At 36.7% G+C, this 21,830-nt stretch overlaps 1 protein-coding gene across 7 annotated transcripts in view; it reads right to left on the minus strand.

The window, feature by feature from the left end:
• The window catches only part of LOC100253161 (187-kDa microtubule-associated protein AIR9), an 88,028-nt gene that overhangs the window by 29,603 nt on the left and 36,595 nt on the right, over positions 1-21,830 (minus strand). For 5 of the 7 annotated variants that reach the window (XM_059740156.1, XM_059740155.1, XM_059740157.1 and 2 more), the window contains 12 exons: positions 20,962-21,097; positions 19,828-19,928; positions 19,685-19,732; positions 14,167-14,351; positions 13,931-14,048; positions 12,641-12,768; positions 9,627-9,795; positions 9,086-9,204; positions 8,683-8,851; positions 7,886-7,970; positions 7,701-7,774; positions 7,502-7,624 (listed from right to left, as the gene is read on the minus strand). In XM_059740156.1, coding sequence (XP_059596139.1) covers positions 7,502-7,624; positions 7,701-7,774; positions 7,886-7,970; positions 8,683-8,851; positions 9,086-9,204; positions 9,627-9,795; positions 12,641-12,768; positions 13,931-14,048; positions 14,167-14,351; positions 19,685-19,732; positions 19,828-19,928; positions 20,962-21,097 — 1,455 coding nt within the window. The remainder of the gene's footprint in view (positions 1-7,501; positions 7,625-7,700; positions 7,775-7,885; positions 7,971-8,682; positions 8,852-9,085; positions 9,205-9,626; positions 9,796-12,640; positions 12,769-13,930; positions 14,049-14,166; positions 14,352-19,684; positions 19,733-19,827; positions 19,929-20,961; positions 21,098-21,830) is intronic. The other 2 variants (XM_059740158.1, XM_002274911.5) reach the window with 1 other exon arrangement.

Consider the following 21,830-nt stretch of genomic DNA (forward strand, 5'->3'; position numbering starts at 1 on the left):
TGCAATATGTAATGCGGCCTGGTTATCACAGATGAGTTTCATCTGTTCATCCTTTCCAAATCTCAACTCCTGAAGAAGATGTCTCAACCATATGAGTTCACATGTTGCCAAAGCCATAGCTCGATACTCGGCTTCAGCGCTAGATCTGGCCACTACATCTTGTTTCTTACTCTTCCAAGATATTAGATTACCTCCAATAAAAACACAGTACCCTGAAGTGGAACGTCTATCTGTGGGTGAGCCAGCCCAATCTGCATCTGTGTAACCAACAACTTGAGTATGACCTCTATTCTGGTACAATACACCTTGGCCTGGTGTACTTTTGATATATCGAAGAATACGGATTACGGCATCCCAATGGCTATCACATGGTGACTGTAGGAATTGACTAACAACACTCACAGGAAAAGAAATGTCTGGACGAGTAATGGTGAGATAGTTCAATTTACCTACGAGCCGTCGATATCTCCCGGGGTCTCCTAAAGGCTCCCCCTGTCCTGGTACAAGTTTGACATTCGGATCCATAGGTGTGTCTACCGGTTTACAGTCTAACATACCGGTTTCTTCCAGGATGTCTAAAGCATACTTCCTTTGGGAAAGGACCACACCAGAACTGGATTGAGCTATCTCAATTCCCAAGAAATACTTGAGTTTCCCCAAGTCTTTGGTCTGAAAGTGGGTAAAAAGATGTTGCTTTAGTTTCTGAATACCATCCTGATCACTGCCTGTAATGACGATGTCGTCCACATAAACAACCAGATAAATACACTGCCCCAAGGAGTTATGATGATAAAAAACTGAATGGTCTGCTGTACTGCGAAGCATGCCAAACTCTTGAACAACAGAACTAAAACGGCTAAACCATGCTCGAGGAGATTGTTTCAAGCCATATAGAGAACGGCGTAACCTGCACACTAAACCAGACTCCCCCTGAGCAACAAAACCAGGAGGTTGCTCCATATAAACTTCCTCGGCAAGATCACCATGAAGGAAGGCATTTTTAATATCCAACTGATAAAGAGGCCAAGAACACATAACAGCCATGGAGAGAAGCAAGCGGACAGAAGCAATCTTGGCAACAGGTGAGAATGTGTCACCATAATCAGAACCATAAACTTGAGTATAGCCTTTAGCAACTAAGCGGGCCTTAAGGCGATCAACCTGACCATCAGGACCAACCTTAACTGCATAGACCCAACGACAACCAACTGTAGATTTACCAGAGGGTAAAACAACAAGATCCCAAGTGCCATTAGAGTGCAGAGCAGCCATTTCATCCACCATTGCCTGTCGCCAGCCTGGATGGGAAAGAGCTTCATGGGTGCTCTTTGGAAGAGAAACAGAGGATATAGCAGAAACAAAAGCAGAATAGGGTGAAGATAATCGATGATAACTCAAAAAATTGTAAATAGGATGAGGATTACGAGTAGAGCGAGTACCTTTCCGAACAGCAATGGGTAAGTCATTAGGAGAAGGCAGAGCCGGGGCAGGTGAAGCCGAAGGGATAGGAAGTGAGTCAGCAGGTGCCTCAGGAAAAGGGAGAGGAGCAACGACACGAGGGCGACGATGATAAACCTGAAGTGGTTGAGGGGGCATAGCATCAGGTGGGAAGACAATGGGAATGGGCAAGACTTCAGAAACAGGAAGAGACTCAGAAGAGGTGGAAAAGAATGGTGAGTCCTCAAAGAAGGTGACATCAGCGGAGATAAAGTATCGATGAGTCTCAAGGGAATAACAACGATAACCCTTCTGAAGTCTGGAATATCCCAAGAAGAGGCACTTCATGGCTTTGGCGGAAAGCTTGTCCTGTCCAGGAGTGAGAATATGAACAAAGCAAGTACAACCAAAGACACGAGGAGGAAGGAAATAAAGTGGTTGGTCAGGGAAAAGAAGGGAGTGAGGAATCTGATCGTGTAAGACAGAGGAGGGCATACGATTAATCAAATAACAAGCGGTAAGAACAGCGTCCCCCCAAAAACGAAAAGGAACGTGACTATGGAGGAGGAGAGTACGAGCTGTCTCAACAAGATGTCGATTCTTGCGTTCAGCTACCCCATTTTGTTGAGGAGTATGAGCACAAGAAGACTGATGAAGAATCCCATGATGAGACATAAACGAAGTAAATTGGGCTGAAAAATATTCCCTGGCATTGTCACTGCGTAACACACGAATAGAAATATTGAACTGGGTTTGGATTTCAGTATAAAATTTCTGGAAAATAGAGAATAACTCAGCTCGATTTTTCATTAAAAATAACCAAGTACATCGAGAATAGTCATCAATGAAAGTGACAAAATACTGAAATCCTAAAGTAGACGCAGTCCGACAAGGACCCCAAACATCAGTGTGGACAAGCTCAAAAGGAGACTTTGCCCGATTATTCAAACGCTTTGGGAACGAGACACGAGTATGTTTCCCAAGCTGACATGACTCACACGGAAGCGACGACAAAGTGGAAAAACGAGGAACCATCTTCTGGAACTTGGAGAGACTAGGGTGGCCTAGACGATTGTGAATGAGGAGAGGAGCATCAGTGGAAATGCAAACTGCAGGAGATGAATCTGAGGTGAGGTGATAGAGGCCTTGAGACTCACGTCCTATGCCAATCGTCTTCCCCGTACTCCGGTCCTGCAAGGTCACAAATTTATCAGAAAAGGTAATAAAACAATTAAGAGTACGAGTGATTTTGCTGATGGAAATAAGATTAAAAGGACATTCAGGAGTATAAAGGACAGAAGTGAGAGGTAGAGAAGGCAGAGGAAGGGCCAAACCAATACCTTTAGCCACAGTTTGAGAACCATTAGCTAAGGTAACAGTAGGTAAATCAGTGGTAGTAGTAATAGAGGAGAAAAGATCCTTATTACCAGATAGGTGATCAGATGCTCCAGAATCTAGAATCCAGGGTCCAAGAGAAGATGTGTGGGTAAGGCAGGCAGAGGCATTACCAGGCTGGGCAACAGAGGCAATAGAAGCCTGAGATGTCTGAGATGCGGAGGAGCTCGGAGGCTGAGGCAGCGGAGAATCAGAGGACTGGGCCATATGGGCAGTGCGAGGAGGTCTTCCATGTAACTGATAGCAACGATCGCGAGTGTGGCCAAGTTTATTGCAATAGGTGCAATGAGGACGTTGGCCTCTCCCTCGGGTACCACTGCGTCCTCCTCGAGAGGTAGTTTGAGAAACTAACACAGAAGAATCTGAAGCGCTATCAGATGGCAAAGTCTGAGTGGACGAGATACGGAGGAGGCGAGCAAACACATCATCCAAGGACGGAACTGATGAACTACCAAGAATCTGATCACGAATAGGCTCAAGATCCGGACGGAGGCCAATAAGAGTAAGGACCATGAAGAACTTGTCAAGCTGTGTTTGTTGAGCCCCAACATCAGGAGTAAGAGGCATCACAGAGAGGCAATCTGACCAATATAAGTAGATAGATCCAAGTCCTGTTGGCTGAGATGGACAATAGCAGAAGCCACCTTATAAAGACGCTGGATATCATTCGTGTATAATCCTTTGGCCTGAGTCCAAAATTTAAAACAAGTTTTATAGGCCTGAAGATGAAGAAGAATCCGGGGATCAACCGATTGCCATAATACACTACATAACTGTGCATCTATCTTCTTCCACTGTACGCGGTCAACCTCAGGGATATCTGCCTCCTGGGTAACCAAGTGATCCTCATATCCTTGACCCATAAACCAAAGTTCAACAGAGGCAGACCAGGAAAGATAATTTTCACTGCCAACCAATTTCTCTGAGGTAATCATAGGAGATCCAGAGATAACAGAGGTAAAGATCTGATTTTTGGTGGTCATATTCACGTATTTGGATCGAAGAGAGCCCTAATACGACTTCAGATTGCGGCGTGGCACCACCGAAAAAGGGAGACGGCCTCAGATCGCGACGTGGTACCACCAGAAAGGTAGAAGAACACTTCCCAAGGCACGTGCAGGGATTGGGGTGGAGAGAAAGTAGCCGGAACTTCGTCGGAAAGGCTGTTTGGAGGGCTGACGGAGACAAAAATCCCCAAAAGAGGTACGTGCAGGGCTCGGATGGGAGAACCAGGTAGGTAGGGATGCTGGTCGGCGGCAGACGAGGCTGGAGGAGGAGGCGCGTCGCCGGAAAAGGCCTCACACGCCCTCACGCGCCGGCGCGTGAGATGCAGTCGCCGGCCGGAAAATGGCGCGTGGCCGGCGCGTGGATCCTCTTTTGGTGCCGGTGCCTTCACAAAAGTTGGAGATCTCCTCCAGGCGCTCCTTCTGGTATGGTCGGTGTCGGAAAAATAGGTCGCCGGAAAAGTTCGCCGGAAAGTTCGCCGGAAAATTTCGCCGGCGGTGAGTGGTTTCTAACGACGTTCCGACTGACCGGAAAGTATTGGGAGATGGGGAAGGTGACCGGAATGAAACACGGTCACCGGAAGGTTGCCCGGAGTTGATGACACGGGAAACGAGAAACAGGAAAGAATTAGGTTTTCTTCCCTAGCTCTGATACCATGTTGAGAGAGAGAGAAAGAAGAAAAACCTTAATTCTCATTCATGTAATGTCTACTTACAATTGAGAGATATATATATACAAGGCTAGGAGTCCTAACTACCATACATGTGACCTATATTAACAAGGAAAGATAATATACTATAAATACATTATATTCAACAGAGCCAAAAGAGGCTTAATCTAGAACATTTAGTAATTTACACATGGAAAAGATAAATTGACATCACAACAACATGGGTACTATTAAAGCATTATGTTTTCAATTTGTTTGTTGGCAATTTCGAATCTTTTTCATTTTGGCATAGGAACCTTTTTAGATAGTGACTAGTAATTGAAGATTTGAGGTTCTTGTTCATTCAACTAGATTGTGACAGATAAGTCTACAAAGATTTGTTAAACACAAGTTCATATTTAAAAAGGGTAAGGATTGGATCGGATAATTATTTTTTAACCGAAAGCATTATAAAATCATTTTTGGTAAAACAAGAGCACCCAAGCACTAGCCAAAGTGCTCAAGCATTGAAGCCACCACTCAAGCGCTTAAATAAGTGCTCGAGCGTCTAAGGTGCTCAAGTGATGGTTAAGTCCATTCAAGCGAAGGTGAATCCACTAGAGTAGTTGAAGTGGTGCGTCGCGGATGTGGATCATAATATAGGTACTATAGAGTAAGTTTTTGGGTAAGCAATTAGGTAAATTTTTGTATCTTGATCTCAAATAGTGGATGTTTTATCTGAGGTCTTAGACCCCATGATTTATTTATTTTTAATCAAAAACAAAAAATTTATTGATGATAATAAAAGAACAAGAGAAGGATGAGAGGTACTTCCCTCAAAATACAAATCCTAATCAAAGCAATACAATTCCTGATCAATGCAATATAGAACCTGATCAAAGTAATACAGATATCCCCCTAAGCAAAAACTATACACAAAGGCATTCCCCATCAATCAGAAAATTTTGAATCACAAACCAAAAGTCAATTGAATTGAATAACATTAAGTGGAACTTCTCTAAACGTGGCAATACAGGAGGCCCAAAAAAAGGAGTAGAAGTGAAGTAAATCCCACAACATCCCTTCCAATATCCACTTTTCCTTAAAAATCCTAGTGTTTCTCTCCTGACACACAATCAACGATAAAGTGAGGCAATTTGCCAAAGAGTCTTGCCTTTGATTGAACTCCCTAATCCTCTAAAAGAAACAATCATCATATCTTCAATACTCATAGGCGAAACCCAATCCATCCTTGCTAGACTGAAGAGCTTGTGTCATAGCCCCAAAGTTAATGGACAATGTAGAAAAATATGGTCAATTGATTCTCCATTTCTTTTGCATAAAATGCACCAATGAGGACTAAGAAATTTATAAGGTCTTCTCAACTATAGCATGTCATTGATGTTTACCTTCCTATGTGCTACTAACCAAACAAAGACCTTAACCTTTGAGGGAGCTTTTAATTTCCAAAAAAAAAAAAAAAATTGGCCAGAAGGAATGGGATAAGATTTGAGTAATTGGACACAGCCAAGAAAAAAGATTCAACTGTGTATAAGCCCGAGGAGGATAAAGACCAGGCTTGTGAATCTACATCAAAAGGAGACAAGTGCACTAAATTAAGGGAAGACATGAGTCTTTCAAGAAGTTCAATTTCTATATCAATGAGAATAGGACAAAAATTAAAATTCCAAGAGAACGGAAAGGAATTACCAAGAACAACTGAGACAGTTTGGTTTTTCACTAAGATAACTCTATAGAAACCTAGGAACTACAAACACAAAGGTTGGTCACCCCACAAAAGATCTTCCCAAAATCAGATTCTCTCCCCATTCTCCACCACAAGATGGATGTATGGGAAAAAAATCCTAAAAAACTTGAGCAATAGCCTTCCAAGGACATCTATACAACCATCTAACTACCATGTTGGCATCCCATCCATTAAGAAGTGTCTCATAAATACTTGCAATAACTTGGTGCCAAAGACCATAACTTGCAATAACCCCATGGTTTTTTATCTCCACAATTAGAGTGAAGGTTTTTCACGTAAAAATCTTTGTCTTGTGTGTGTGATTTGTTTTATTCTCTTATCATCTTTAATCTACGAGGGGGTTCAATTGAATTAAAAAGGTTTAAAACCCTCTCGCAGGTTTAATTGGGTTAAATTTTTCAATGTCTATACTATAATCTTCAAAATGCACTCATTCACCCCTCTCTAGGTGTTACCCTACTGGAACACAGGTTTTTTAGGTACTAAACACCTTAAGGTCAAGGGATTGGATAAGCAGGATCCCTTACTTTTTAAGGAGTATTGTCTATTCCATTGGTTGGAAGCTTAGATCCGCTAATCAGGAAGCTGATATGAGATGATACCCCTTGGCAAGGCTTGAGAGATGTGTTGGTGTTTTATTTTTTATGGGAACATTTCCATGGTGGAGAAGGAAACACTATTCTTCATAACTTTTCCAAGCATAAAAGGCTTATTTCTTAAGTCCAATTTCTTTTCGAAAATCATGAATATATTGTTTTTTATCAGAATCATGAATATATTGTAAATAAAGTATAAATCTTATGGGATCATTAGGACAGTGGAACCTGCCAGATCCATCTTAAAGATATACTTCTTTCTAACGCAACCTAAATAATTCATTTTCTATAAATTACAGTGATAGTCATAATTTAACATAAGTTGGAAAATAAAACATTATGGCTCATCTCTGTAGTCCTAATGGCGTACAGATATTTTTTTGATAGGCAATGGCCTACAGATATAATCAAAAAGTGACCCCAGCTAATTTGTTCCAAAACACCACCCAGAGACTTGTTAATGCATTCATGCAGTCAAAGGCTAAATGCAAGCCACTTAGTCATGAAGTGGAAGCACCAAGCAATTCAGAGAATATAATAGGATAAGTGTAGCACCATTTGGCAATCAGATACCACAAAGTCCAAACATAATGATCAGCTGTTCAATGTGAAGACGTATGCTGGATGTGGCAGGATAAAAGAGCTACTTACCAGGAGCAATCACTTCAGATATTACACTCCTAGGATTCCCCCTAATTCCATCGTTCCGGACTGGAGTGTAAACAAGTTCAATAACTTTTCCCACATCCTCGATGGTCAAATTCAGAAACTCTGCTAAGATAACAACTCAACATCTTATCATCCCTACTGCATAACTTAAAAAATTTCACCATAACTCAATAAAACTCACCATCTGCCTTTAGTTTCTCCTTGGAACCATTACTCTTCAACCTAAACCATTCATGGAAACAATTTCCTTTCTCCCTGAATCATAAACAATACCTTCAATTTCAGGCTTTCAGCTATAGCCATAAAAAGCTTTGGAGTTCAACATACAATCAAACATGTATGGAGCAGGTTCACCAAAAATCTTACCCTCCACTATAAGATGCAACAAAGCTCAAGCTTTGTCCTTCCATCATAGATCCAAGAAATTCAAGAGATGGACAAGTTGGTGGGCCTGCATTTATATTAAGAGAAATATATCAAAATTCTGTTTAAAACTTTTCACTCTCTAAAAGGATAGTTAATATCCATAAGCACCATCATGAGTTTAACAGAATAATACAAAGAGAGCACTGCTGATCAACCCAAACCATGATACACACAAAGGAAGAAGGAAATTAAAACCCACAATTCTTAAATGTAGGGATGGAAGCATGGCAGATTTTGTGAAGACCAACCACATTGGAAACCAGTTTAAAACATGGATAATTTATCCCAAATCCACATTGGGGCAAGAAAAAAGGCATCAGATGAAAGGAAAAGGGAACAAGGGCCCATCAAGCTAAAGAAATATTTACTCTGATAAGTAACAAATGATGTGCCACATGTATGTGAGTGCCTCGCATCATGGGTAAGAAGGGCTTTGTGTTTGGTGGGGCAAATAACATATTTAGCATTGATAGTAACTTGCAAAGTGTCACGTGAATGTGCATGTATCACACCATTGAGTAAGCAGATCTTTGTGAGAGCAAGGGGGTACACTGCCATGTTTCTCTTTCTGTTCCGAGATGGGACTCAATAATTTTGAAGCTATCCATGTTACATGTCAACAGTCTAACCCAATAAATGGATAAGACATAAGAAGGTTCCTTGACTAGAAAGACTGTTGCCATTCCTCTTGAGTATAAAATTCATTAAAAGGTTGCACCAAGAAATCAGATGTATACCAGCTATTATTGGACCAATTTGTTCAGAAAGAACAATGGGTCCACGTGCCCAATCCCTTCTGACAGGCTCACATGAAACTGAAACAAAGAACCCAATGTCATCAACTGATAGTTTGTATGATGCAGTACTGGCATCATTAACTTCAATCTGTGTGCCATCTGAACTCATCTGCAAACAAAAGAAAAAAGAAAGAAAAAGAGAACTTAGAAACATTATATCGTTTCATGCTTAATATTTTTTTGATCAGATTGATGCTTTAATATGCCAACTATGGAAATAACTAAAGCTCTGATACAGGTACTAGGTAAGGTTACATACAAATTAAAATCAGTCAAGATCATGGCTTTGCTAGATATATATAATAGAGAAATTTTAATAATCCACAAAATTACTAAAAATTACCCGAAACCAACGAAAAACTGAATTTCCCTCTTCGCCACCCCAGTATTTTTTGTCCACACTAAGTGAAGTTCCTTCAACCGCAGTTCCAACAATTTGTAGAGAGAGCAATCTTGGGCTTCCTGACCATGTAGCACTTAAAATGTAAAACAACACATAATGTAAAACAACTACTACCTAAATCATATAGACCATAGTACAGGTGGGAATGGTTTTAACATTTGACTGGAAAGTTCTACAACAGGTGTGTCCAACAATAGCGCAACCTCCGACAACAGAAAATAATATGTTGAGACCGAATTCATATTAAGAAATAAACATTTTAAACCATAATTTTACAGAAGACTAAAGGTTATCCTGTAATTTATGTAAAAGTACATTTTAACTTCCCTTGCATTCTGAAATTTGTACCACATTTATTTTTTCCCTCAAAAATCATTCTGGTCAAAGCTATCACACAACATGCATGAGGAACACAAGAAGAATCTTAAATATATTTCAATATTAGTAAATCTAATCCTCAAGGTCAAAGAAATGTAATCACCAGGACGAACTCGTTCTTGTCCCAAGCAAGTTCTTGGCTCACCAACAATCCCATCATCACGCATTGGGGTACACTGGAAGGAAACAAATTTACCAATTGCATCTTTGGAGATGCGATACTGTAGAAACCCTGAAACCTCTGGTATTAAAGTACCAAAGTCACTTTCAACCTGCAGACACCAGGAATATACAAACGGATCAAAGGGTTACATGTAGTCGGTAACAAGTATTTGATATTTGTGCATATCTGAGTGTTATATTTGTTCAATCCCCATACCTTAGGACACAGGGACACAACCACATAAGCTAACTTTCCATTTCCTCTCATTCTATACCCTAGGTCAAATAGAATCAATTGCTAAGATAGAGTGCCCAACATGTGAGCCTATGGCCAATAAAGATAAACTAAAAATTTATTCTTCTTTTTATTTGTTGACTAAACTTTTAATATGCATATTTGACCAATACTCATGTAGGACACCCATATCCAAACCCTAGTCCATGATAAAAAAGGGTAGTTTACTTACTATCAAATGTCCATGTAACATAGATCAAATCAAAAGCTTTTGGGCCTAAAGCATATATGTGCCTAGTGTTTTTAAAGGCAACATAATAAATAAAACAAAAACTCCAACCTAGTTTGATCCCCACAAAACATGCAGACTCAAAGTATGAGGCATAAGCCTTATAATTTTAATTTTTAAGAGAGGGGAGCAAAAGATTTATGCATGCAAAAAAATGTCAGATTTACCCTAAGAGGATGAAGACAGGGAAACCACAAGGGTTGCAGTTATCACTGGAAAGCAGTTATGAAAGTTAACATTAGGGGTAGCTTACTGAAAATGTATATAGGGAAACAAAGACAGACCAAAAATAGGTATTTCATTTCTATAATGGCATTGATATTTAAGAAACAAGCAGAAACAAAAAGTTAGTAGAAAAAACATGACAATCATTTTCTTGCAAATTAAATTGCAAGAAAATTCACCATATAAATACTAAATCAAACAGAGCAGAATCGAATAAAGAAACATAATAATAAAAATAATAAAAAATAAAAGATAAAAAAATTGTCTGGGCAATCAAAAGATACCAATATCTGATAAAGATGACATAAGAGAATGTTGATAAAAAGTTGTTAACCACACAAAAAGTCATAAAGTAGACTTAGCATGTAAGTCATTAAAACATACAAATGAAGTGTGAATAACATCAACAGAGGCATAAAAATCCAAATCAATGACTACAGTAGCAATTGTAATGCATGCATTTCACAAAAGGCATGTTATAAGCATTTAAAAAGCCTCTTAGAACCATGAATTTCTGATGCTCACCAAATTAAAAAAAATATATATATATTACAACTGTTAACCATGTGCTTTATTTTTTGTTTTAGGAAATGAAACAATGAATATTTCTTGTATACATAGGTTGCGTCTTTTTTTCTGTTTTTGATAGGTAAAAGCGCAGGAAAATATTATAAATAAAAAATAGAAAGAGAGTCTCTCTAACCGAGAATGGAAGGAAAATAAGCCAATATACAAACTTTTTTACACTTTTTGCCCACAAAGGACCCATGTCACACCAAAACAAACAAAACCCTAGTCTTAGTGCAATGGATTAAAATGTGATTAATAGACACTTCTATGGCAAGACAAAGGAAACATCTATTCTCTAGGGACCACCCCCTCCTCTTTAGTTGATCCAACATTAAGACTTTACCCCACGAGGATTCCCAAGCAAAAAAGCCCACTTTGGAAGGAACACAAGGGCACCAAATGATTCTCCATGGAAACAGAACTGTATTTCCAGGCTCCAATGCACCATAAAGGGACTTAACAGAAAAATCTCATCTTCAGTCTTTTTCCATAATACCCTATCCTCCAAATCTGCACTTACTCTCTTCCCTTGAATTGTCAAGAGGGACCGCTCCACCAAGTCCACATCCTAATCGTTGAAAGGCCTAGAGAAACGAGGATTCCAACCTCCCCCCACCCAACCAAAGAGTCTCAAACCTCCGCCACCCACACCACTTTTGAAACTGCCAAGCCATACAAAGATGAGAAAGAAACACACAAAGCCTCATCACCGCACCATTTATCCTTCCAAAATCTGACTCTTCTACCATTTCCCACAGAAAACACAATATTGTTGCTCAACAAAGAACCTTCCTTCCTAATCTCCTTCCATATCCCCACTCCAAACCCCTCCCTCGCTTGACAGGTATTCCACCCCCTTCTACCCCAAACTTCCTACTAATAACTTGCTTCCAAAGAACCCCCTTTTCTTCCACGAAGCGCCTGCTCCATCTACACAAGAGGGCCCTATCAAGCATAGAAAGGCTTTCAAACAACTGCCCACTTTACAAGATGAGTCTTCCGCTCCAAAGCCCCCTTCCCCACCCCAAAGAAAGTCCCTTTGAATTTGCTCTAATCTCAATCTAACCACTCTAAGCATGCACAACAGAAAAAAGTATTTTACAAAAATGAATACCCATCAGTTGATTCCTTGCGCTCCAGGGTAAGTAATTATACATTGAAAAGTGCGTTATGGCTTGCCTCATAGATAAAGCCTGCAGCTTTGCTTCCAAGTGCAGCCTCATAGATGGCCACTTTTTCTATAAAAACACTGGCATTTTTACCAATTTTACTTGGACCTTTTGAACAGCTTGTACTTACACTAATAATTAAATCTTTTCAAGGCTGGTCCGAAGCAAATTGGTTCACATGGAAGGAATTCTAAACTAAAGTTTCTAACATGTTACCTTTTTGAAACACAAAATACATGGCTATAAAAGTGAGAGTGAACAACATTATTACTCAAATGCAGAAGAGGGTAGGAAAGTTGACTAAAGCATCCAGGTTCCATCAAGCGTAACATAAATTCTGTTTCTTTCCCCTTTTGTGATGGAGACAAGAATTCAGAGCAAATGACCATGTAAGTTGACAAATTTAGGCTCCTGACCATACATAAATTTTTGCACTGTACAGGAATAAATTAAATTAAAATATATACCTCATGAAGATACCAATTGTATATACTTTTTCCTTCATGACCCCCTATGTAGCCATATGATGCTGTTAGTATCCCATCTTCAATGTAGTCACCAGTAATAGACAAGAAATTAAGGCTTGGGGGAAGAGCTGCAAAAAAGTTTATTACATTTTAGTAATATATACACTATTAAGGCAGTTTGAAGAATGAAGAATGATAAAAACTACTTGTACAGAACAAAGAATCACAAAAGGAACAGACAATTGAAATTTATTCAATCTATATTTGAAGGGCAAATAGTACAAACATTTAAATAAAATATAAAAAAGAGCAGAACAAAGTTAAGTAACAGGCAATTGTCAAGGAACAAAAAGCATGGACAAAAAAAATTATGATTTCCCTGATGGCACTTGAACATGAAACCTTACACAATCCAATCTCAACCCTTTACCGCATGAGTCCCACCTTAGGAGCAAAGCTAAGCTATGATATGAACACTTCTGTTTCTTAAATGATATTTTCATTTAGTTAGATGGAAATTTCCCATAAGAATGAAGTACTTATTATGCTAACACACCTCATACTCCCAACACACCACAGTTTCTTGGATGACATTCCTAACTTTACCTTTTCATGTTCTTTTTTCTCAAAAATGAGGAACTTCATATTTTTTGTTAGCACATCATTAAATAAATCTAACATAGAACTTGCTTATGTTTACACATTGTACCAATATAAACTGTAACATCATGCATGCGAAGACAAATTCTCAGCTTGTTTAGTGCCAAATTAAATTATGGCCAGTATCAAACATAGGCATGCTTATCTCTCATGTAACACCATGCATGTGAATACAAATGCTTATCTCTCATGTAACATTATGCATGCGAATACAATTTTCAGGGGGGGGGGCCGGTGTGACCACCTAACTGTAATGTTGGCATCCAGTTAATGCTCAAAATAACCTGATGCCAAAGAGTGGAACTTTCCTTAGGAAACCTCCAAAGTCACTTCCCTAAAAGGGTTCAATTCCTCAAAGAATTCTTAATTCCAAATCAATGGTTTAATTTTTAGCCTGTATGAGAAACTTAGTACTCTAACTTAACTAAGTTAAATGCCATATGCAATGTAAAGAATTCATGACAAAAACCCATGTTGGTTAAAATAAATAAAATAACACAAAAACCCATTTTTTGAGAATAACAACACAAGCATATATAATCAAACAAAAAATCACAACATTCATGATGCTTTCCTTCTCAATCAAAATTCAATCCTATTCAACGAGGAAAATGAAAAAGATGTACATACTTTCAACTGCTTTCTCAGAAATAACATATGCAGGTTCACCAGATTCACCATCTGCAGCCATAGGAGTAAACTTGGCAACAATGTAATAACCCACAGCCCCTAGAGGTATGCGAAATGCCTGAAGAAAGGTAAATGCTCAACAAAGAGTACAGCAATATACAAGCATGAAAGACAAATGACATGTTTGAAGCATGACTACAACCCAATCAACCCTAAACGAGTTAAACATATCCCACCTTTGCAATTTTAGAAGTACTAACTGCTTCAAGACCATTCTCACCATCCAATACTGAAGAGTGTGTTTTAAACCATTGAACTCTGCTAGATCCCTCTGATCCTCCAGTGACAACACCAGTTACAGTAACCTTATTATTCTCCCTTACATCGCCAATTATCTTCACATTTGTTACTTTTGGAGGTGCTGGAATTAGAACAGAACATACGTATGAGAACAACAGGAAACACATCATTATTCAATTAGAAATGGAACACCAACAGACAACAACTATGAACCAAAAACAAAGACAAAACATACAAACAATGGAATTTAAACACAAGGAAAAAAAAAGGAATATATTTGAGCTTCTACATGAACTAGTTCATGCAAACTATAACTTATGCACCACTAAATGCATCTTGAGCAAAATAGCAACTTCAAAGAATCATTTAAGAAGAAAGTTTTGCAAGAGTTCTTCCTTGTGTGAATGGTGTAGAATGAGTGCAAGATGATGCTCTGAGATGTAAAAATGTATTCTTACACAGAGATTTAGACGAAGATGTACATATGATACAACCTCCATGATTCAAAACTTCAGGAAGAGAAGGAAAGTGTGTCATTTGAAGAAAGCTTTTTATAAGGTCTGAAACGATCTCCAAGAACATGGGTTAATAGGTTTGTTGAAGTTTTGACTTATATTGGTGCACCAAGGCTGGAAGATCACACTTCTTTGTCAAGCTTAAACATATGGTTCTGATCGTGTATGTTGATTACAGTGTTAACCAAGAATGATGCATTTCAGATTTCCTTATTGAAAGAATACCTAGCAAGAAAGTTTGCAGTCGAAGACTTGAATAACCTAAGGCATCTCCTTAGAATTGAGATAACTCAATCAAATAAAGGAATCTGTGCTTATCAAAGATAATGTGTTAGATTTGTTGAATAAACCTAGGATGCTATAATATAAACCAGTAGACACACCAACTGAGGTGAATCATCAATGACGTGATGAATGTGTAAGCCTTTTCACAAATTCAAGTTTATTTCAAAGAATTATGGGGTGATTGATATGTTTGTCCCTCACCAGACCAAATATTGTTTATGCACTTAGTGTTATAACCCAATATATGCATTCACCCACATCTTGCCATCAAGAGGCTACAAACAAAGTTTTGGGGTTCTGAACAGCATCTCTCAAGAAGGATTTTTTAAATAAAATAAAATAAAAACAATGATTTCATTGCATTAAAATAGTGCACAATACTCCTTAGAAATATACAATCCTCTATACAAAATCAAAGATATAAAATCCCTTACAAAAGAAACAATTTGTCTAGCTCCATGTTTTGCTCAACGCATGTACCACATGATTGCCTAACCAAGGAGCTCAAGTGAAGAAACATCCTAACTCTGACAAAATATCAATAATTTGGTGCAACAGCCCATCAAACTTTCGGGGTTTTCTTGTTCGTTTATGATATACCAATAGCAGAATCTCCTTCTATTAGAAAATTGGATAGACCCAAAAAGAAGTACAAGAAAGATGGTTGTGTGGAAGTTGAGGCCTTCATTAATGCAGATTGAGCGTGTTCTATAATTGACAAAAGATCTACTGCAGAATATTGTACCTTTCCTAGAGGAGATATTGTAACTTGGCAAAAAGAAACAACCACTAGTATCAACGTCAAGTCCAATAACCAAGTTTATAGAAATGGCCCAGGGAATTCATCAACTTTTGCATGAAGGTTCTTCTCAAAGAACTAGAAATAAAAGCTAAGCTACCCACAAGTTTATCTTTTGACAGCAAAGTAGCAATCAACATATCTCATAATCCAATTCATCTTAATAGAACTATGGATATTGAGGTCAATCAAAGATTTATTAAGGAGAAGATCAAGTCCGTCAAATCTATTCACCATCTATGAAAACTAATAATCAACTTGCAACTATTTTTATTAAAGGACAAAAAGGTCATGTATTTTATTATATGTTAGCCAAGTTGGACATATCTGATATACATGCACCAACCTGAATTCCTTAGGAAAGAAATTTGAGTAATTCATTAGGAAAACAAAGTCAAGTCAGCCTAAGTAATGGAAATTTGATATTTTCCCTAGATAAATTATGTCACTTAATTTTCGCATTAGGTTAAATGATAAATAAATAAGTATAATAATTATTGGAACTTTAGTTTGAAGGATTCCTTTAAATCTCTCAAGTGATTCAAGGGAAAATTCTGCAACTTTGTTCTTTTGGGATTATCGAACTCAAATAAAGGGATTCTATGAAAATATGTTTTTTTGTTATAAATGATCAAGTATATTCTTTTGTAAATTCTGAAAGAAAAAATGTTTAGATAAGCTTGAATTATCAAAATTAGGAATTATTTTTGAATTGGCTATATTTTGCTTTGCATGTGCATTCTAGTTATCTAACCCTAATCAACAAGGGAAAAGATATTGACCTTAATAACCCTTGGTCGAGGTAATGATGATCTAAGAACAAAGTCAATAGGGTAATTGCTAACCCATGCTATACTATTGGATTGGTTCTAGTTCCATCCACCAATATGTACAATCATTTTTTTTTTGATAGGAAACAACAAAGGAATATATTAAAAGAAAAAAGAAGTACAAGAGAAGGATGAGAAATCCTTCCACCAAAGAAAACTAAACAACAAGAATACGAAAACAAGAAAATACAAAGTAAAAACGAACAAACTCTCTAGTTATCTAGCCAAAGTAAAGAGAAGGAACATGTACAATCATTTTTGAATTGGCTATATTTTGCTTTGCATGTACATTTTAGTTATCTAGCCTTAATCAACAAGGGAAAAGATATTGACCATTATAACCCTTGGTGGGGGTAATGATGATCTAAGAACAAAGTCCATAGGGTAGTTACTAACCTATGGTATACTATTGGATTTGTTCTAGTTCCATCCATCAACATGTAAGAAACATATGAGATTAACCACTTCTATAAGTCTCACTATGATGGGCACTTATGTTAATTAGTAGAAATTTTTAATATATATTTTATGTTTATTGAAAAATTCAATTTGAGATTGTTGTGAAAATAGCATATGTAGTACAAGTTTATTTTGCATGATTGGATTCATATTACGAACATTTACTATTTCATTTTCAAAAAATAAACGTATTCAATCTCTACCCCTTAGTGGCCTTTCAACCTCACTTCTTTGATTAAAATTTTCAAGTACCCATGATATTCTAGTAAGGAGTGACGTGGGCGTGGGTAGGAAGGGTTCGAGAAGTTTCATTATTTCTTTAGCTATAAGACAAGTTTAATTGGATTTTTTTTTTTATGTTAGTGGTTTATTTCACTACTACATTTTGAGAGATTAATCATAATTTGATTCATAAATTTTTGCATGGAAAGATGATTTCTCTTTATGACTTTTTGTTAGCTTAATTACTACTTCAAACAAGTTCTATGATTAGCATATTGCTAATTACTCCAACTTGTCCGGTCACTCTCATGTCAAGCCTTTAGGCTTCACATGTAAATTGAAGGTGGCATCTTGGCCTCCAGGTTCAAGTCATCACACCTAGTTACCTTAAAACAAAGGTAAAACAAAGTGAAGTTATCGCCTTAATCAAGTAGTTAAGGCATTATGCACACTAGCTTTTTGGAGAAAGCCAATAGAAATTTTTTTCTATTTGAAAGGCCCTTTCTAGGTGGGACACATGCTTGAGTAAAAAAGGTTAAAACTGCCAACTTGAGATAATTGAAAGGGAATTGAGTTTGTCTAGGTTTTCTTAAGGATCCTTCTCAATCAATGTCAACAATGATGGTTCCTGTTGAATATAATGTATTTATAGTGTACAATCTTTCTTTCCTTTCTTAATATAGGTCACATATATGGTAGTTAGTTCAACCTAGCCTTGTATATATATTTCTCTATTGTAAGAAGTTAATCATATGAATGAGAATTAAGGTTTTCTCTCTCTCTCTTTCAACAATTCCCATTCTCTTTTTCTTAGTCAATTTCTTCTTGGATCTTTGCAATTGAAAGATTTTTTTTTTTTTTCATTGGGGGATTTCATAAATTTTGGGTTCAAAATTGAATTCAGAGGGAGTGCTGAAGAGGGCCTAAAAAGGGCTTTTTCAATTAGCTTCTTACTCTTTTCTCCCTTTATCTTTCTCCTCATTCATTATTGTACCACCACCTCTATGGCCCAATTCTTAGGTCCAAATGGGTGATCAAGTTAAGCTAATTCCACCTTTCCATTTGTCTTGATATTGTGGGTGTTGAATAGCCAAGTGAAGAATTTGGTTGGTTCACCCCTTTTTTCTATTGCATACATCTTGTGTAAATAGTTGTGCCCTATTTTTCATTAGATTCTTTTATTAAGACATTTACACCTATCTTCCTATCACAAAAACCAAAAAATAAAAAAATAAAAAAAAATCTAACTCTATTCTTTGACTCCCTCTCTTTATCTCTTTCTCTTTATCCTAGTTTATTAGACAAAAATATAGCCATAAATTATCACTTTGTTCATTGTCTTTTGTCTCAATTCCTATTGTCTTTTGCCTTTGAATGCCTTATTTAAAATTTGGAGAACCTCCTGCTTTTAGTATCTCAAGAATCATTTTTGTTGGGTGATTTATGTTGTAAGAATTTTGTTGTCGAGAGCTGACCTCTAATAGGCTTCCTGTTGTCTTACCTTTTTATTTTATATTAAATGATCTCCCACTTTTCCTTGTATCTTCTCTTCCTTTACTAATATTTCAGAAAAGATTAAAAAGAGAGTCGAAAGAAAATAATAACTAAGAAAAAGAAACTTTCATGAAAGCTTTCTGACTTCTAAAAGGACAAATCCCAAAAACAAAAATCTAATTCAAAATATAAAAAAAAAATTAAATTTAAATAAAAACTGCTTTTAACAAAGATACCACATAATCCTAATTAGTAAAATTACATATTTTAATAATTTTCAGTACAAAGCAAGCCCAAAAATTTCAAATCTGTCACCTTTTGTTAGTGTGCTTTATGTAATAACCTTGATAAAGGATCAGTATAAAATACATCATTAACAAATTCCATTTCGGAAAGGACTATCAATCAAAACAGCCATTATCTAATCAAGTTGTGAGCCACAAGAACAATTCTCACCCAAACAAAAAAAAAAAAGCAAAATTCTAGCAATATGAAAGAAAACGCATGTACCAACACCCTTAATAAAGTAAAGGCAAGCCCGCTCAATCAGTTATGTAGTTGGCCTACCTACCCCAAGCCTTCAAGTTTCACTTGTAGTCGAAATTATAAACATTAAAGAATGTTGATCAAATTCAATAAATTACATATGCTTCCAAAGATTTGTAAACTTAATCTAAGGGTGATGAGAAAACCCATTGGGGAAAATGCTAAATTGACCGATTCAGGAGACAGCAATACAACATGGAATCTCAATATCAAAATGCATGAACTATTCCTGAACCATAAAATTTTTTGACATTACATAACTAAAAATATAAGCCATGAAAATTTGACACAAAAATATACATACCTTGCTTTATCGTCTCAGACACAACAGATACAGATTCCCCTTCCTGTCCTGGAAAATAAGCGCCAAATATAAATTCACACCACAATCTCTCATCAAGCTTCATAGCAACCAAAAATGTTTTCACAAATAATCAATAAGCATACCCTCAAAATTCATAGGTACATATACAAAAGCTAAACGTCGTCCAACATCTTCTTTTGTCAAAGTATACTCAGCAGTACCACTAGACACCAAAACAAAATCTCTGCCAATAAAATCCATGAAGAAAAATGTTAAGCTCCCAATTTAAATGAATGAAGAGAACCAAGCTAAATGAAACAAAAGTTCCCAAACGAAGTAAGGATGAACAAACGAGTTCTATTAAATCATGAGCTCACCAAGAACATGAAGCAAAAAGTACTTGAAAAAACAGAAACATATAGAAAGCAACACAAGAAAACAAAAACAAAGAATGAGAAGCAAGTTTTAAGGCAAAAGCACACCAAAGACAACCAAGTGCCTATTTGGCTTTCATAGATGTCAAAGTGTGTTCTAAATCATTTCAAAAGCACACCACAGAAGCCCAGAAGCTCTTTTTGGAAGCATGCAGATGGGTTTTAATTGCATTTAAATGTTGAAATTTAAAGGTAAATATAAATTTGATTTTAGATTTTGTGTGATAAGTCAAACCCTAGCAGTAAGAAAGACATGTTTCACATAGTATAAACCACTCATCAAGCCATTAAGGCTCCATTTGGATCATGGAAAGCTCAAGGGAAATGACAAGGCAAAGAAAAGAAGGATGAAAAGTGACAGAAGAAAAGGACGATGAAGTCCAATGAATTTTAACCTAATCATTCTCCAACTTTATTCCTCTCTTATATAGACAATGAAGAATTTGAAATTTTAAAAATCTTTAAATATTTTTAATTATATTCTTTTTTTTTTTCATATTTTTAATCACAAAGCACACAAGAGGATTTGAAATTCCTTCCTATTTTTTCCCCTTTTCCCTACCACTTTTGATCTAAATGGAGCATAAAAGAAATAAATCTTTGAACAAACAATTACTTTCTAGTCTATTTTCACATATAACCAACAAAAGTTAAGGGAGATAAAAAAGAAAAGAAAAGAAAAGAAAAAATAAAAAAGAAAACCCTAATGAGAAATAATCTATTGAACTAAATTATGTCACACCTCAAATTTTCAAGGAAGAAGGCAAGAAAATCATGTAAAATAGAATTTCCTACATGTTTATTCTATTGTCCTCCATTGGACTAACCACAAAGAATACTAACCCAGCTTCCAAATTCTCCCGTAACCAATCAAACTTGCTTGGACCTTCCCTTCCTCCAAAGTAATCACCAACTCCTTTGATGGTATTTCCCTCAACAGGAACTCCAATAATTCGTACATTGTTGACTGATGGAGGTGCTGTCAAATGAAACATAATGTCAAGTATGCATTAGCACTTCTTACCTTATTTTTGATAGTTTGATGATAACAGGGAAAAAAGGAGAAAATCAACTATGGCTCTGCAAGGTGATAAAAAACTAGAGATGATTGATGCTTATAGAATAACCAACACCGTACATTGTCATCTAAAACACTCAAACATAAGACCAAAACACACAATATTAAAAATGTTCAATGGCCTGTGTGCTAACAAAAAGAGACCATACTTTGAAAACACATTCTTATTTTTTAAATTGAAAATCAGTAAGAAAGAGGAATGCACAAGTTGCCACATAGTAGGACACACTAAAAATAGTGAAGCAAACACAACCAAACCGTACCCGCAGCACTCGAGGAGGAAGGGAAAAGACAAATTTATTTCAAAATGAAAATAAAAAATATATTTCAGCATTTGTTTTTATTGAATCATTTTCAGTGGTTAAAACATCAGCAGCCAAAATGCCAAAAAAGATTAATTGTAAATGCAAGGCCTACCATTGATTTTGCTAGATCTTTCTCTTACCACCTAATATGCAACTTGATGTAGTTTTAACATATCACCATATCAAGAGCCATGTCCTCTCTCACTTGTTTGTATTTATTTCTATCCATCCCAAATGCAAAAGTTTGGTCATTATCTTCATCAAGATTACTTATAGTAAAGTCATTCTTCTTAATTTTGTCCAATCCATCATATCCTATTCTTTTTTAT

This window comes from Vitis vinifera, chromosome 10 (assembly GCF_030704535.1).
Source record: "Vitis vinifera cultivar Pinot Noir 40024 chromosome 10, ASM3070453v1".
In the NCBI taxonomy this organism is placed as follows: Eukaryota; Viridiplantae; Streptophyta; class Magnoliopsida; order Vitales; family Vitaceae; genus Vitis; species Vitis vinifera.